General features: G+C 36.2%; 1 protein-coding gene across 3 annotated transcripts; it reads right to left on the bottom strand.

The window, feature by feature from the left end:
- Nucleotides 1–1,766: 1,766 nt before the first annotated feature.
- On the bottom strand, nucleotides 1,767–15,549 carry LOC128236461 (uncharacterized). Of its 3 annotated transcripts, none has more exons than XM_052951329.1 (2): nucleotides 15,350–15,549; nucleotides 1,767–5,150 (listed from the first exon to the last, which is right to left on the bottom strand). In XM_052951329.1, exons 1-2 carry the CDS (start codon nucleotides 15,401–15,403, stop codon nucleotides 3,294–3,296), a joined length of 1,911 nt encoding a protein of 636 aa, XP_052807289.1. In that variant the 5' UTR covers nucleotides 15,404–15,549; the 3' UTR covers nucleotides 1,767–3,293. The 3 variants fall into 3 exon arrangements, with proteins under 3 accessions (XP_052807289.1, XP_052807297.1, XP_052807306.1); XM_052951337.1 differs by lacking the exon at nucleotides 15,350–15,549 and adding an exon at nucleotides 11,282–11,556; XM_052951346.1 differs by lacking the exon at nucleotides 15,350–15,549 and adding an exon at nucleotides 6,640–6,920.
- Between the last annotated feature and the right edge of the window lie 3,402 nt (nucleotides 15,550–18,951).

Genomic DNA, 18,951 nt, shown 5'->3' with positions numbered 1-18,951 from the left:
GGCTGAAGACCGAGGCGGTCAATTCTTTGTGGTCAACCTAATTTTGTATGTTCTTGGACAATACTTATAATCGTATTTTTATCAATACCAAAGTTATACAGGTTTACCTGGAGTAAAAATGTCACATACAGTTGGCTGAATACCTTAATAGCAGATTTAAGATGTATGGATATCATCGGATAAAGCCGAGGTATGTCACTGTAATTTCATGATTCATGACTCATTTCCTGTATTATAAAGGGAGAGCAATGCTTGGGATACACAAAATGTAGTTATAATGCTCAAATATAGTTACGCCCCTTGTATAATTTCTACACTATTCCCAATTCCAAATATGAAACGCATGGAATATCATTCCTGTCTTTTCCTTCCTTTAATCGGCGTAGCTGTTTAAGGTTGCTTTTAACCTGGATTTTGGACCAATCAAATGAAATGAATTAAACGTGATTTAAGCATTTTTTGCGAGTATATCTGAAGACCAGTGATATAACTGCTAACAAAAAATCAGATTGCATTTTTTCATATTTTCAGTCGAAAATAAATATTTTATGGCTAAACGTTACTAATCATTTAAAGGAAATGCATAACACATCATACTTTGAACATAACTATGAAAACCTCTGCACGCACGCTCGCACGCGCACGCGCACGCACGCACGCACGCACGCACACACACACACACACAAATTGTTGTTTTTTCTATGTCAATATCTGAAATAACCAAAGGAAATAAAAAATAATAAAAACACTCAATCTTCCATTTCATACTAAAACAGCCCCCTTTTCTTAGAGGAGGACCCATAAACCCCATACCAACATTTAAACCACATATATTTCGGTTCTAAGGGAGTGGGGTCATGTCCAAAGTTACGCCCCAAATTTACGCCCCTCAAACGCCAACGCCTCGGGACGCCCCTGGAAAATGCTTCATGTTGTAGAAAAATAATTACATACATGTTATTTTGGCAATTTTGGAGATTTTAATCTTGAGCTCAAACAAGTACCTGTCTGTTACTTTCACGGCTTATTTATACAAATCAATGAAATGAATGTATTTGAACAAGGTTTAAACAAATTGTCGCCGACACAAAATCAGTGAGAGAATCCATTTTAAAATGCGCCAGTAAAGAAAGAATGCATCGAACCACTGATAACAGTCAAACTTGTTTAATGTTATTTTGTTGTTAACGCAGCATGGAAACGCGGCGTTATATGTTGTTTTTTGTTGACGCAGCGTGGAAACGCGGCGTTAAATGTTTTGTTGTTGTTGACACAGCGTGGAAATGCGGCGTTAGATGTTTTTTTGTTTATTTGAGTTTATCAAGGTCTGCCCGCGTCCATTGGCTGCATTATGGCTTGACCCGCCGTGACGCCATCACGACTTAAGTTGTGTTTAAATGCCATAAGTGACATGAGATAGAAGTGACAGCAATTCGCAGTCAAATCCATACATTGGAAGACTTGAAGAAACAGAGTGAGATACAAGAGATCCGGGTGCGATACGCTAGCTCTATGCGAAGAGACCTCTTGGTTCGGTGTACAACTTTCCTGGGTTGAACCAGTACTGAGTACACCACGTTTCCAAGCACTACCCTTTAAATGCCATGCGCCAGACAAGGGAGCTACTTGTACCATCTTTTAACGTCTTTCGGTATGACGCGGCGATAGATTGAATACGTTTCAAATTTATAACATGGAGGGTTACGTCAATAAAATGGACCAGCCCAAAATAAAATTGTAAAATAAACTATAACACATGGTTAATAAAACAACCTTTATGTAAAAACAATTGTATAAATAATAAGATGCACTCTTACTCCCACATTAGATTTACCACAATTAATAATATTGTTCTATTATTCAAAAAAGAATGAATAAATGTCGAAAACAATGGTTCTAATGAAGGATACCTATTTTAATTTGAAAGAAATGTGCATAAAACACAGTATTTCTACCATTCGAGATTATAGTAGATCACAGTAAATCTTTTAGCATTCACCAATCATTTAATATTTTTGCGTTTTCAGCTATTAAATACACGGTTACAATCTTGCTATTTGTAATTAATATTTTCCATAAATGCATTATTTAGTTAGTAAATAAGGTTTATCAGTCAAAACATGTGTTTGTTATACATGTGTATGTATTTATATTGAATAGAGTGTCACTTTAAGGAAAAGATAAACATATATAGACACAAAAAACGTATGTTTTGTACTGTTATTACAAATCTCTGGACATACAGTCCAAACTCGCTATGTCGAACTCTGTTATCTCGATGTTCGATGTTCTCTCCTTTTTTCGAATGTGTATTTATAAACTTTTTGTATTTCAGTTTTATTGAATGTTCGTTGGCTCGAAGTATTTCCAGAGGTCCCAACGATTTCGAACTTGCGAGTTTGGACCGTATTTAATGGATATTTAATAACTTGTTAAAAACATAGCATGAATTATCGGTCACCGACAATGGAAATGATGACTGCCTGATACGGCTTCCTATGGCTTCATGTAGGATAATATATATCAGCTGTGTTCGCAGATGTAAGTAATAGTTAGATGATATGAATTAAAATCTTAATGAATTCAGATTTTGTGGACTGAGCCGAGCGAACGAACCCATCTTAGTCATGAAGATTTCAATTCACGTCATCTAACTGACTTAAAATACAACATCATTGGCTGAGACAGTGTCAACGCAAAATTTGACACAGAGAGTGTCTATTGGGTTGGTGGCAGTGGGCGGACCTTTAAACACCCGCGAAGTTGAAATTCTTAATGATTAAGTGTACTCCTTAATGGTTGCCTATCTGCAATTTCATTGGCTGTAAAAGTGGGTTGTATTCTAAGCCGGATAACAGTGTCAAGATACAGGCCAACCACTAATGAATTATGTATCAATTGTATACAGTTTATGTGTAACCGGCATACGTAGAGTCATATGACCACCTACAACGGCGTACGCCGATTTTGTATGAATGACGTTGGCAAATACAGCTGACAGGTTATATGTTCCGCGCAACAGCATAGTCATTCTTAATCATTAAAATATTACTTGAGGTCATCTTATTGTCTTAGAATACAACCTCATTGGTTGACAAATTGTCAACGCAAATTCTGACGAATGGAGTGTTGTATCAGATGAGTGGCAGCGGGTGGACCTTTAAACAAGAATTCTTAATTATTAAACATTGTTCTTAGTGTTAACCTATCTGCTATTTCATTGGCTAAAACTGATGGTTGTATTCAAAGTCTTAAAAGTAAAAAAATCAATAATGTACAAGCCGAGCGTTTGATCATACATTCTCCCAAACGCGACGTGGAGTTGTTTTTAATGCCGCACGGGGCCCTTCCCGCACCACTCGACTGCCCGCCCCCACTTTCTCTTTCTGCACTTGTTGTGACGTCTTTTCAGACAAAGGCCGAATGTCTCTCTTTACTAGTTTCGGCTTTTGAGTGACAATGCTCGATTTACAACTCCTTTGTTTTGTGGTCGGCATTTTTACGCTTTGTAGGTCACTCTCTGCCACACTGCTGGAATCGTCGTCTGCTTCGTTGCCATCATGTAGGTTAAGTTTTGGTACACATTGTTCTTCAGGTGACTTCAAATCACGTGACTCAGAACGAGTCGATGTTGCACTTCCGATGTAACTGCGCATAATCTTGCGCATGCGTTCCGTGTTTGTTTTCATTAGCGCGAGCTGTTTCTCAAGTTTGAGTTTTTCTTCACGTTTTACGCTAAGAAACCGTTGTAGGTCACTTATTTTCTCTTTTGTGTCGCCCATAAAATGTATGAAACTCGGTCGAACTTCCAACTCCACCATAAAATCATCATGTAACATCGTCCGTTCGTACTCCAGTCTCTTTACCTTCCAGTGGCTCTCAGCAACCGTGCTATCTAATCTCTTTAGATGTGACTTAAGTTCACTATATGTTGGTGTTCCCTTTTCACAAGTCTTCATTTTACTTGAAACAGCGTACTGTTCCGTTTTTGCCTTCTGATATTCACCCGCGGCGAGTGTTATGAGCGAGTCTATTTTCTCCACTTGTGAAGAAACATTTGAGAATCTTTCATCCCTTCCTGAAAGAACGTCCATTTCTTTGTGATACTTATTCAAAAAGTCTTCATCATCAGATATTGTTTTACCAACTGTTTGTATTTGTACTTGAATCTTTTTAACTTCTTCCCAGAACTCAGCCTCGGTCTGTGGTGTTTCTTCTGTATCTTCGATGCCAAGCAGTTTCAGGTCGTTATCACTAAATCCTTCTACTAATTCTGCTTCAACCGATTCTGGTTCAACAAATGGCAAGTCTTTGAGGACAATGTTTGAAAGTTTTAGCCAAGTTTTGGCAAGATCTACACACTTGTAACATTTGGCGAACATATCAGGAACCAGTCGCAAAATGGGTTCAAATTGGGTGTAGTTACTGAACTGCATTAGTTCGTGGTAACTGTCTGGGTCAAAGTTATTTAGGTCAAGGTCACTTTCTGACAATAGGCCTTCCCACTTGTAAAGAATAGTTTTCATTTCTTCAACAATTCTCTTATACTTCGTTTCAGAATCATCTGTTGTGTTTGATACCTTAGTCGCGTTAGGTAGTTTCTTTCTAACGGGTCTATGTTTGTTAAGTCCTCGACTAGATCTGTCTGTTTCATTTTGTGAACCATTTCCACTGTCATCATCTTCGAGTTTGTCAAACCTTTTCATCGAAGCAGGAGACACTGACCTTGAGTCAGCTTTAGATGAATCAAAGTGATATTTCATCAATGCCTTGAAGATTTCATCATCGAAATATTTCTTTAAATCTTTCAAGTATAGCAGATCATTGAAAAATAATTCAAATGTTTTAAAGATATTTGCAGTTTCCCCGCTAGCTGTCGCACCCTTTATATCATCTTTCATCTTTGTGACAATTTCTTCCAACTGATTAACCGATCGTAGTTTAAACGCAGTTTTGCTCGTTTTGTTTTTGGCTTCTTCATTCTGATTGGTTTCCGCCCAGCGCGTGACATGACGTAGGAAGGTAAACAAGTTTTCATTGGAGAATCTGGACATGGCATGCTGAAGCAGACGTTCAAATGCGGCCAACTGCTTGTGGATGGAATCTTCGCTCTGTTGGCGCGTAGAAACCTTCGACAACCGATTTGTAGTCTGGAACGAAAAGAAAAATTGAGTTGAAATGGCATTATTGAGCTTAACCTATCAAGTGTGACCTGTCGTGAGAGTATCACCACCAGAAACTGCACCCCCCCCCCCCAAAAAAAAAAAGTGAGTGAGTGAGTGAGTGAGTGAGTGAGTGAGTGAGTGAGTGAGTGAGTGAGTGAGTGAGTGAGTGAGTGAGTGAGGGAGGGAGTGAGTGAGTGAGCGAGCGAGCGAGCGAACGTACGAACGTACGAACGCACGCACGCACGCACGAACGAACAAACGAACAAACAAATAAACGAACAAATAAATAAAAACAAACAAGAGAGTCAAATAAATAAAGAAGTTTTTGTTATATAGATGCATATGTATAGTAAACTACTTCTGTGACAAAACTGCCCTTTTATTGTATTGAAAATGAGACAATGCACGTACAAAATAGTCAACGAGAAGGATATCTATCAAAGACTTGACCGATGGTGGGAATCAGGGTACATGCGTACTAGAACCATATTCAAATAAATATTAACGTTTCGTTGTTTAAATAGTCTCCAATGTTAAAAGGTCTGCAAGTTGGTGAAAGTTCAGCTATATTTACCTTTCACAGGCTGTGTGTTGACCGTTAATTGTTGTATTTTGTACTTTAAGCTGCACTCTCACAGATTGTACGTTATGACAACTTCTTTAGGAACAAGCCAATTTTTGCAAAAATGCGCTGAAACCAGTGATATAATACTGCTGACAAAAATCAGTTCGCAGATTATCAATTTTTATATAAAAAAAATGATGTTTTATGCATTTTCGTAAAGCGGTAGTTAGTCATTATTCATTAATTTTCGAATGCAAATATGATAAACTGCGATCTGATCTTTTGTAAGCTGTCTTTTATCACTGGTTCCCAGACATTAACGCCAACATTGGGTCATTCAAAGACAAATCAAGTTAATCAATCTGTGAAAGTGCAGTTTTAAAGCAGCATTATAGACTTTTAGGAATCTTTCAAAATCTGCATTCAGTGCTAGGACAAAACATATTGATAATCTAGATGTCGTTCCTTCTTGATTTGTTGTAATGTATTGCAGCATTTATTAGATATAAATGTATATTGTGTAACTTAAACCTATAATGTTAAACTGCTTATTTGTTACGAGCATCTGTGTATATTGATTATGATGTCTGTGTTGGGCCAAATTTAACAATAATGACATTTACTACGCATTTAACATTCTGAATATTGATTTAGGCCAGACTTGATGAATGGTTTGTGTAACGTTTCCCAACCGAATAAAAAATACCCGAGACTCGCATTAGTTTGCCTGTCTGGTAGCTACCATTTAAAATAATTATTGTGTGTCTAAAGTTCTTTCTCATAATTTCGGGTAAGATATAAAAGCAATTTTTTAAAATGCTGATTTACCTTATGTGAATGATAATAGACAGAGAATTATAAAATAATTAAAATCTTACACACTATCATAATAAAATAATTGATATTTACCTTCATAATTTCCGATTTTTTTAGATGCAATTCTCACACAACTTTTACACCATAAGTCATCATAGAATACTTAACAAGCTATATAAATTATTATAATAAATGTTTGAACACTTATGTTACACTGCTTAGAATAAGTCCTTTTGGATGAGGTCACGTGTTTTAAATAAAATAATTTACATATAGTGACCTTGACTTGATTTTACACCATGAAACTGAAATATTCCCACCAAAGATTAATAAACTCATAAATAAAAAAGGAAAAGTTTTGGTATGTGAAAATCAGTCAAACAAAATTGCAAAATTTTATTCACTTTTGTCAATCAAAGTTGATTCACGTTATATCACTGTATGGCGTCTATTGAACTGATATTTATATTAAAAAATAGTGAATGCCTGCCATTGGAATTTATTACTTAATAACTTATGTATCAATGGTTAGTTTATTAAGATGTGACACATCTTTCTTTAAGCCCGAACCTTGAGTCTGCTTTACGCTTAACGGATGATAAAAAGGTTAATGACGCCTAATTTTCACTTTGAAAAACAGGATTAGAAATTGACCTAAATAAAACCTAATTAAAATTTTGGTATTAAGGTCAGGGTAATTTTATGACATTTGATAAACGAAGTACATAATTTATGTAGCTGATGGCGAACTATGTCATATCGGTTACAGCTTGATTTTTCATCATCATGTAAGTTATTATCATCGTCGTTATCATTGTAGTCGTCGTCCTCGTTATCACGATAATCTCATATCGGCAATCGTCGTTTTCTACATCATCACTTAAGTCGTCATCATCACTATCCACCATTGCCACCTCCTCCTCATCATCGTAATGATCGTCATCATCATGATCATCATCATCATCATCATCATCATCATCATCATCATCATCATCATCATCATCATCACCACCACCACCACCACCACCACCACCACCATCACCACCATCACCATCATCATCATCATCATCACCACCACCACCACCACCACCATCATCATCATCGTCATAATAATGATAATCATCATCATCATCATCATCATCATCATCATCATCATCATCATCATCACCTTCGGCGTCGTTGTCGTTCTCGTCTTTAATATTGTAACTACCAGGCTTGTTTGATATCAAAAGAGGTTTTGTAGCGGAAACATTATTTCGTTGGGAAAAAAGAGACATTTCAGACAACTTCAATTCATGTTCGAGTCTAGACAAGACGTTATGTGCTTGAAAGGCGTTTAAGGTCTTCTTAGTGCACCAATCCATGGTAGGAAACCATAGGAGGTAATATCGGTCATTTTTTTTATTCATTATATAATAATATAATAATATCGTCTTATTGTTACCTTTGGGTCTGAAAAACTTCTTCTTAAAATTTACACGATGAAATTGATATCATTGAATAAAATAAACACTTTGTTTTTAATGTGATAGAAGACAAATCAAAAACGAATATCATTTTGTATTGAAGTGTCCATTTATATAAAAGTATAAGAATATCTGTCATTAATTACTGACTAGCAAGGTAACTATCCTGTACTCAGGACGATTCTGATAATGACTATCTTGATTCAGGCATTTAATCATACAAATATATATATAAAAACTACATCATTCCCGACCGATATGGCCACCTGTGTCCTTGACCGATACAGCCACCTATTTCCATGACCAATTGGGCCTTCTATTTGTCCCTGACCGATTTGGCCACCTATGTCCCTGATCGAAACGGCAACCTATGTCGCTAATTGATATGCTCATAAGAAATAAACCTATCTATGTCCCTGGCCGATATGGCCACTTATGTTCCTGACCGAAACGGCCACCTATGTTTGTGACCGATTCGACCAAACATGTCCCTGATTGATACGGCCACCTATGTCGCTAATCGATATGTCCCTGACCAGTACGATCATATATACCCATTATCGATACGGTCACATATGTATATGACAGATTCGGCCACCTATTTGTCCCTGACCGTTACGGTCACCTATGTATAGCCATAAATAAGTCCCTGATCGATACGGCCACCTATGTATATGACAGATTCGGCCATCTTTATGTCCCTGACCGATACACCTATGTCTATGACCGATTTTGCCACAATTACGTCCCTGATCGATACGATCACCTATCTCTATGACCGATTCGAACATTTTTGTCCATGATGATACGGCCACCTATGTCCCTGACCGATACTGCCACCTATGATTATGATATATATGTAAAAACGACATTGAATAACGTGTATGCGTGAGAAAGTTTATGGTACCTTGCCGTACCTGGTATTGATTCCATAGGCGGCAGTGTAAAACTAAGAGGTTATTGAAGGGCTAGGAGATGTTGGCCAGTCAGATGCCACCTTCCGGCACTTCGAACCAGTTCATAGACTTTCTAAAACACGCCCGGGCTTTAGTCACAGTTGTACGTTAAGCGCCTTTTTTCTGGTACTGTAATCTTATTATTTCACTTCCTTTTCAAAGTTTTTTTCAACACTGTTAATTATAATCTTTAATTGCGAGCGTGTGTGGGAATGTGCGCGTGTTTTAACGTTCGTCTGTGCGTGTGTGTTTATGTGTGCTTGCGTACGTATGTGTTTGAATGTAAGTGTGTCGCAATTGCGGCCCTACTTGTCCCAGACAAGGTAACCGAACAGTTCCGCCTATATTTGTTACTATTTATAGCAATCCAGGTACTCAATATAGTCAGATGGATATCAAAACGCGTTTATCACCATATTTGACTGATGCTGCCACCTGTGGTGTACATACGAGTGTGACTGCCACTTGTGGGTGTATTTTCGAGTTTTTGGAACGTGCATTTTGTAACGATTCATAAACAAAACACAATTTTGAAACATTTCAAAAGAATGTTGACTATTACAGGATGGTAGACGCATAAGGTGTGTTGAATAGTTCATTCAACTAATCTTGTTTATCCTTGCAAAATGCATGACATTTCAGACGTCTAATTTGTCATGATTTTATTTAATCATTAAATACCTTTAACCAATTTATGTGCAAATAAAGCATGTGTCTAAGCTTTTGCTTATTCTAAGTGCACTTAAGCTCCTTTGAAAATCCTTTCATCTATTTTTAATGGGATTGAACCTAGTTTTTTTAATAACATTTATTTAAAGAAATATTCATGTGGTACGTTTTGGGTACGTTTGAATTGACAAGACATTAAAGACATTAAATATGACATGTGCTATTAGCAATGAGTATTTAGATATATGACACCATTTTTAAAGCGAAAGCACTTGAATTCATGTGAGGGAAAAAATGTTTTTGCCCCCCCCCCCACCACCACCCCCAATTGGCAATTTTGTAGACCATGATATTATGAAAGTGTATCATCATATAAACATTTTAAGACATGGTTACATCCTTGGCCGTTGAAGCGTTTGGAAACTACAGCATTTTGAAATTCGTAACCAAATAAGTTTCATTCACTTGTTCAATTGTAGCACATTTTCCATATTAAACAGCCGGCACTCAAGCAAGCAGTGAATAGCGTGAGTTAAAAATAGATTCATGTCACATGATTGTCCCGTAAAACAATCAGCCTACGAAGACACTTCAAATTATTAAAACTATCACATGTAGAAAACACTAACAACTTCTTGACGGTTATAAAACACATGTATGATGTAAAATACGTTTGAAATTATTGGCATTGGTCAAACTAGTTTCAGTCACTTTAGGAAATCAATTTACAGCAGAGATCCTGGGCAAATGGGTGATTTTGCGACGTAAATTTGCTTAATGATTTTACTTATATTAATCAATAAAAGATTGACCCTAAAATACTAAAATAAATAAATAATAATAATAATAATAATAATAATAATAATAATAATAATAATAATAATAATAATAATAATAATATTATACAAATAAAATAATATGTAACGAAACAGGAACGGAATACCTCCTGAAGAGAATGAAACAGTATTTTCGATATTATGCTAAAAAGCGAACATTGAAAACCTTTTAAGATATCCGATGTACATATTAGCTTGTCATTTTGTTGGATTATTGATAATAATGTCAAGTTTTGATGGGATTATTGATAATAATGTCAAGTTTTGATGGCTCGTGCATTATTCATAAAGCTTCCTAGTTCAAATGTTCAAATAAGCGAAAATTTTCAAATTTCTAACAACAAGTTTTTTAAGTATATTCGTAATCATGAATAATTTAATGAGGCAGTTCCTTTGGTCCGCCTTCAGTACAATTATTGTCCGTAAACAAGACCAAATGGCCATGGGGGCTACTGATATTAAAAGTTTATTGAAAAATATGTGTAATTATATCATGAGAATTCACTGGAATAAGATTACTCTCTCCTACCTCATGCATAATTTTGTCTGTCAATTGTCCCACGGTATGTATGAAATATAACGGAATTAAGTACCGTGGTTGTCGACGTTGACACGGAATGAACTGTTTCGCAATTTTTAAAGGGCAAAGAAGCGGGTTTGAAATATTTGTATTGGTGTGTTTTGACACCCAACTAATATAGCATTCAACATTCACATGCCTTTATATAGCATATTTTGTATAAAAAAACCCATTTCTTTATACCTTATGTAACAGAAAAGGCAAATATAAACAAATGATAATGAATACCTCTAATAGACTCTGTATATCCCCGGTAACTACTCCCGAAAACATGTTTGTTAATTCCGTCAACTCAACTCAGTTCAACTCGACTCCACTGCACTTCACTCAACTCAACTCAATTGATCACACCATCTAAAATCATTCTATTATTATAAATATTGAACGTGTTTTCTTTCGTTTAATTTAAAACAGAATTGTTAAGATCCGCTCAGAGTAGATTTGTTTTCTTTTCTAGTTCGGCACATTGCTTGTAACCCAAAAAATGCAAAGAAATGCCACCAAAAAATCTTCATGTGTCTTACCACCTTGTCTTTAAATCCTAAATAATTTGAACGTGTGTGGTTGTAATAATTTATTGTCAAACTATATTTTTCTTATTAAACTACTTAAGAACCAAGTAATGCCTCGTTTACACATAACACTGTGAACTGAGCTTTAAACAAATAGGCTTTGCAAAGAATTGCCGTATTTTAAGAGTTCTTTGTTAATGTATACATATCTTACAGTACAAACAAATATTTTATCAAAACGGCTTTATTCTGCTTAAAAACCTTTACACTTGTATTAATTACTGATCGATTAGTTATCTTGATAAAAATATTTATTCTTAAGAGAATTCTTAAGAAATAGGCAGTCAAATGCAGACTTAGCTAATTTTGAATGTAAATACTCAAACATTCTACTCCAACAAAAGGGTTACGATATGGTAAACTATATTTAAACTGGTCAAATTTAAAAATGCCATCCATTTTAAACCATACTGTACAAAAAGAAAAGTTGTTAAACATTGTTTTACATATATAAAAGATTTAATCATCATCATCATCATCATCATCATCATCATCATCATCATCATCATCATCATCATCATCATCATCATTATCATCATCATCATCAAAGCAACGGCAGCAGCAGTAGCAGCAGCAGCAGCGGCAGTGGTAGTTGTAGCGGTAGCGGTTGCAGAAGTAGCAGCAGCAGCAGCAGCAGCAAAAGTAGTAGTAGTAGTAGTAGTAGTAGTAGTAGTAGTAGTAGTAGTAGTAGTAGTAGTAGTAGTAGTGGCGGCGTCGGCGGCGGTGGCGGCGGCGGCGGCGGCGGCGGTGGCGGCAGCAGCAGCAGTAACAGTAGCAGTAGCAGCAGCAGCAGTAGAAGTGGTAATAATAGCAGCAGCAGCGGCAGCAGCAGCAGTAGAAGTGGTAGCAGTAGTGGTAGTAGGTGTGGTAGTGGTAGTTGTAGTTGTAGCAGCATCATAACAATTAAAGCAATAATAGCAATACTTATTATAAAAATCATTTTACCAATACTTCAATATTGTCAAAAGATTTAATGATAACGGAACTAGTTAAAGTAAAACTGGACAATGAAGATATACATTTTAGCTAGTATATTGTATCCGAGGTCATTACTCTTGAAATGTATAAACAGAAAATTTCGTGAATTTGATAAGTCTTTAGAAATTTAATGAGTTTTAAATTAAAGTATACTACCCCGTCAATATCCCTAGATTGGAAGTTCAAGGTCAAGCGTTTTAAAATTTTGTTTGAAGTTTCGCTTTTTAAAGATATAAACGCTGGGGGTCGTAAGAAGTAAAGTCAATAAATCAAGCTGATATAAAAACATAAAACAAACTATTATTAATATCTCATGGGTCTCCAAACTGGCCTATGTATCTCCCAGCAGTTAGTCTTAAAAAGGTCAATGCCTCATTTTTTACCATTAATCAAATGTAATAAACACTTTTCAAGGTCAAATGGGCTCGATGTTTTAAGGTTTTTTTATTTGAACTGAAAGTACCCGTATGTATCGATGTAATTTACTTGAAGATGAATTTCAATTTATAATTGAATGTCAACTGTTTAAAGAACTAAGAAACCAATACTTGAACAAATATTATTATACTGCACCAAATATACCTAAATCTATTGCATTGTTTAAATCACAAAATGTTACTGTAAACAGAAACCTTGCCATTTATGTGTATAAGGCAATGTAATTAAGAGATAGATATTGATTGTATCACGGGTAATTTTATTTTTCAACAAAACTACTTCACGCTTAAATGTAACTTAATTGATGATATATAATTTGGTCGCACGTTTTGATGTATTTATAATTTTGACCAGTTGCTGATATAAATGTATTGGACCTTGTCTACAAACATGTTTCGAAATCATCATATTCTGTATACGCATGGGCATTTTTGTCTAGAAGTATTTTAAAATAAGAGGTAAAAAACTGTAAAATCGGGGTGAAGTGTTTTGTATTCGGAACTCCACGGCCATTTTTCGATGTAAACAGGCATATATCGTATGTACGGATGGTGTGATCATGTATGGAGGCATATATCGTATGTACGGATGGTGTGACCATGTATGGAGGCATATTTCGTATGTACGGATGGTGTGTGATCATGTATGCAAGGTTATATCGTATGTACGGATGGTGTGATCTGTACGGATGATGTGCGTATACCGTATGTACGGATGGTGTGACCATGTATGCAAGCGTATATCGTATGTACGGATGGTGTGACCATGTATGCAAGCGTAAGTCGTATGTACGGATGGTGTGATCTGTACGGATGGTGTGATCTGTACGGATGATGTGCGTATACCGTATGTACGGATGGTGTGACCATGTATGCAAGCGTATATCGTATGTACAGATGGTGTGATCCTGTATGCAAGCGTATGTCGTATGTACGGATGGTGTGATCCTGTATGCAAGCGCATATCGTATGTAAGGAAGATTTGGTCATGTTTGCAAGCGCATATCGTATGTACGGATGGTGTGATCATGTATGCAAGCGTATATCGTATGTACGGATGGTGTGATCCTGTATGCAAGCGCATATCGTATGTACGGATGGTGTGATCCTGTATGCAAGCGCATATCGTATGTACGGATGGTGTGATCCTGTATGCAAGCGCATATCGTATGTAAGGAAGATTTGGTCATGTTTGCAAGCGCATATCGTATGTACGGATGGTGTGATCCTGTATGCAAGCGCATATCGTATGTACGGATGGTGTGATCCTGTATGCAAGCGCATATCGTATGTACGGATGGTGTGATCATGTATGCAAGCGCATATCGTATGTACGGATGGTGTGATCCTGTATGCAAGCGCATATCGTATGTACGGATGGTGTGATCCTGTATGCAAGCGCATATCGTATGTACGGATGGTGTGACCATGTATGCAAGCGTATATCGTATGTACGGATGGTGTGATCATGTATGCAAGCGTATATCGTATGTACGGATGGTGTGATCCTGTATGCAAGCGCATATCGTATGTACGGATGGTGTGATCCTGTATGCAAGCGCATATCGTATGTACGGATGGTGTGACCATGTATGCAAGCGTATATCGTATGTACGGATGGTGTGATCCTGTATGCAAGCGCATATCGTATGTACGGATGGTGTGATCCTGTATGCAAGCGCATATCGTATGTACGGATGGTGTGATCCTGTATGCAAGCGCATATCGTATGTACGGATGGTGTGATCCTGTATGCAAGCGCATATCGTATGTACGGATGGTGTGACCATGTATGCAAGCGCATATCGTATGTACGGATGGTGTGATCATGTATGCAAGCGCATATCGTATGTAAGGAAGATTTGGTTATGTTTGCAAGCGTATGTCGTATGTACGGATGGTGTGATCATGTATGCAAGCGCATATCGTATGTACGGATGGTGTGATCATGTATGTACGCGTATATCGTATGTACGGATGGTGTGATCATGTATGTACGCGTATATCGTATGTACGGATGGTGTGATCATGTATGTACGCGTATATCGTATGTACGGATGGTGTGATCATGTATGTACGCGTATATCGTATGTACGGATGGTGTGATTATGTATATTGTGTATATTGTATGCACCGATGATGTGATTTTTTTGCAATACATATGTGTACAAGAGTTTGATAACATGCCACGTTATGTCGCGTCAAAGCGACACTTAACAGGTCGACAAGACTACGTGATCCCATATTCTGTTAGTATGTTTATACACTTACTTATGAGGGAGAAAAATTGCATAATTAAATAAACTTACATATATTTTGTCGTAGTCTTTTCGTTTTATAATATACTGAACCCGAATGGCCATCGTCCGTTTAGTTCTTGCTTCAAATCTTAGTTGAGTCAAAATTGAAAAAATGTACTTTTAAAATCCGTCTTAGAGGTATTGTCTTTAATTTTCAAAATACATTTTATATAAATAAGTAGTTTTAAGTGTTTGAAACAGAAAACACGTTCTTATATAAGTCACAAAAAGCCTTTTAAACATGACGAATTGAAATACCTCTTGCATATAAAAGAAATTACCACACACAATTTAAAATCAGTTTTAATATTTACATTGCTTTCTTCAAGACAATTTCGTGTGCTATTGTAAAGGAAGTTGTGAACCGCATTGTATTATTCAAATATCTCTTTTTCAATTTTCTTTATACAATCATTCGTTGAATCATTATTGAACGATCATCATTTCTGTTTGTATTAAACACAGCCACGACACCCTTTTCATTAAAGGCACCATATTTTATATCCTCTTTATTATAACCATATTCTTTCATAATTAACTCATAAAGATTAACCACGTTTCATTCTTAAAATATCCGTCTCTCTTATCCTATTAATTGTGGCAAACAATGTTAACATCACAATTATTTTTGTATTAACTTAACGCACAAACGGCTAATTTCATTAATGACTTCATAATCCTTAAGGCGAAACTATTTCTTTTCAGAGATAAAACACTATAGATTTTGCGACTTTCTTTTTATCTTTAATTGCGCATTTTGATCTTATTCATTTGCACGCCGGGCAACAACTGTAATCCTTTATAACGATGCTCCTATTGTAACATTAAAATGTGTCGTATGAAAAGAGACTCTCGGCCAGCCTTTTGTAAGGATCAACATGATCATCATGATCATCGTCATTGTCATCGTCGTCGTCGTCGTCGGTATCGTCGTCGTCGTCATCATCATCACCATCTCCATTTTCACAATCATCATCACCATCATCATCATCATCATCATTATCATCATCATCATCATCATCATCATCATCATCATCATCAACAACAAAACAGCAGCAACAGCAGGAGCAGAATGAGTAGCAGTGGCAGTAACAGCAGCTATAGAGGTAGTAATGATTGGGAACGTGCAGTAGTGTTTGGTAGTATCAGCTTAGCCTTTTGACGGGGATTTACGAGGACATGATAGCCCATGAAAACAATTGAGAATCTTTACACCTAGTTTTAATTTTTCCAAACTTTAAGGTGAAAAATGTTTGAATTTAAAAGTTATTAAATTCTACCCTTTGAGAAGAAAGGGCACTGGTCCGCCACAAATAAATATAAAAACTGATACTTTCCGTTATTTTTGAGTGTCTGAACTTTAGAAATAAAATTATGATTCCGTATCACACAAGCGCCTTGTACGCATGCGTTAATATACTTCCGCAGTACTACGCTTTCCGACGAATTTGATTTGTTATGTAAAGAAACCTATTATCTAAATTACTTAGAGCTATGAAATAACAGAAATACTATGTAAGGTGGTTGTCAATTTTATTTTGGGTTGTTTCACTTGTCGTTGCTTGCGTAAAGATACATGTACATCGCACTCTATCTTCAGCCTTTTTTGGAATGGACTTGAGGCAAGGAACTCGAAATGACACAACACTATTGATCAACCAATAAACATAGCATAGTGAGAATCACGTGACTTCAAATGGGTTCTTACATGGGCCACCGCGGGTCAAAACCGATGTTAACAAACATATTCATATTTTTTCTGTGAAAAAAGTTATTCAGAAATTAACGTCACCTACTTGTTTGTTTACATCGGCTGTGACCCGTGGTGCCCTATGTGAAAACCCCTTTGAAGTCACGTGATTCCTCACCCAGTATTATATTATACATATATACTAGTATTCTGAAAAGCCTAAAACTACAAGTAAAGCTACTGAAAACAACGAGTACGAGAACTCTAGGGTGGTCCGTTTGTCAAAGGTATATTTATTCTTGACATAACTCATTACAGTAAAAAATGTGTAAATCTCGGATTTATAGCACTAATCCCCTGCATTACAACCTATAGGAAAATCGAACGATCACACCATCAATATTTGGAGATCGATTCTTGGATGACAATTCCATTTGCAAATTGTCCTTGTTACCAGTCTGTGGAAAATATTGATGAATTGCAATTAATTAATTAAACATTTGAGCTTTGCATATTGCATTCAGAAAGTAAGAGAGAAATGAATAAGGTATGCTTTTATCATACAAGTGCATAATGCAGAGGAAGTGCAATTTAAATGAAAACTAGTCTAGGCAGAAAAACATATGTCTCCCCTCATACTATCCGTTCGTTTGTGTAATTTATTTACCCCGCAAAATACCATGTGGTTGTATTCCTCAAATGCATAATGTATTGAAACTGCGTAATCCATACCCATAGATAATGAAAGTGATTTCATTCGAATAAATATTAAAAAATCATTTCATCAATTTAGGGAAATCTCTTTTTTGTAATGGTTTTAGGTTTTATGTTCTAACACAACTAAGGCCAGTTTTATTAAACTTCGTACAAAGTCTTTTTTCGTACGAAAGCGTTAATAAAACGGTCGCAGAAATCTTCGTACGCAAGTTCGTACGAACTGATCGTAGATTCCGGGTCTAGTTCGTACGAAGTTTTTAATAAAACTGGTCCTAAATGGTTTAAAGCGACATAGTCGCATAACCATTTATTTTGTAAAACTTGAGAAATACTGCTTTCTGATTGGACAAAATTAGATGTTGACCACTTAATAATCATTGAGCTAAGCAAAGAGCATAACCCAGCTTTAAAGCTGCACTCTCACAGATTGACCATTTTATCAACTTTTTTAAAAATTTTTTTTGTCTTGGAAAGATCACATTTTTGCGTAAATATCTGCAAACCAAAGATATAAGATTGCTGACAAAAAATTAGATCGTAGATTTTCATATTTCCGTTCGAAAATTAATGTTTTATGGATAAACTGTTACTTACGGTTTAAGAAAAATGCATAAAATATCAATTTTTGAACATATATATAAAAATATGCGATCTGATTTTTTGTCCGCAGTCTTATATAACTGGTTTACATGGATTTTTCGCAAAAATTGGCTCAATCCAAGACAAAAAATAAAAAGTTGTCTAAACGTTCAATCTGTGAGAGTGCAGCTTTAACGCTAGGTCAGCACAATCAGAACCGTAAAGGTGAACAACTGCTGTTCATGCACAGAACATTTGGAGATACGCGCCACACAAGAGTGGTTTTAAGGCTACGTTTTTTAAAATTATTTAAGGGCAACAACTCTAAATTAACTGAGTACAGTAACACACAAAACCCCAGGTGCACAACTTGTTCTGCTTAAAAGCGTTCCTGCAAACACTTTTTGAGACACGCGCCACAAAAGAGTGTGTGGATTTTAGGCTACATTTTTTTAAATATAGTCAAGGGCCATAACTCTGTATTTACTGAGTACAGCAACACACAAAACTCCAAGTGCACAACTTCGTATGCTGATAAGCGTTCCTGCAAACAATTTTGGAGATACGCGCCACACTAAAGTGCATGCGCTTTTGACATGTTTTAAAAAAATATATATTCAAGGGC

Source organism: Mya arenaria, chromosome 1 (genome assembly GCF_026914265.1).
Source record: "Mya arenaria isolate MELC-2E11 chromosome 1, ASM2691426v1".
NCBI classification, from domain to species: Eukaryota; Metazoa; Mollusca; class Bivalvia; order Myida; family Myidae; genus Mya; species Mya arenaria.
The sequence above is the reverse complement of the archived record's forward strand: the minus strand, read 5'-3'. Positions and strand labels throughout refer to the sequence as shown.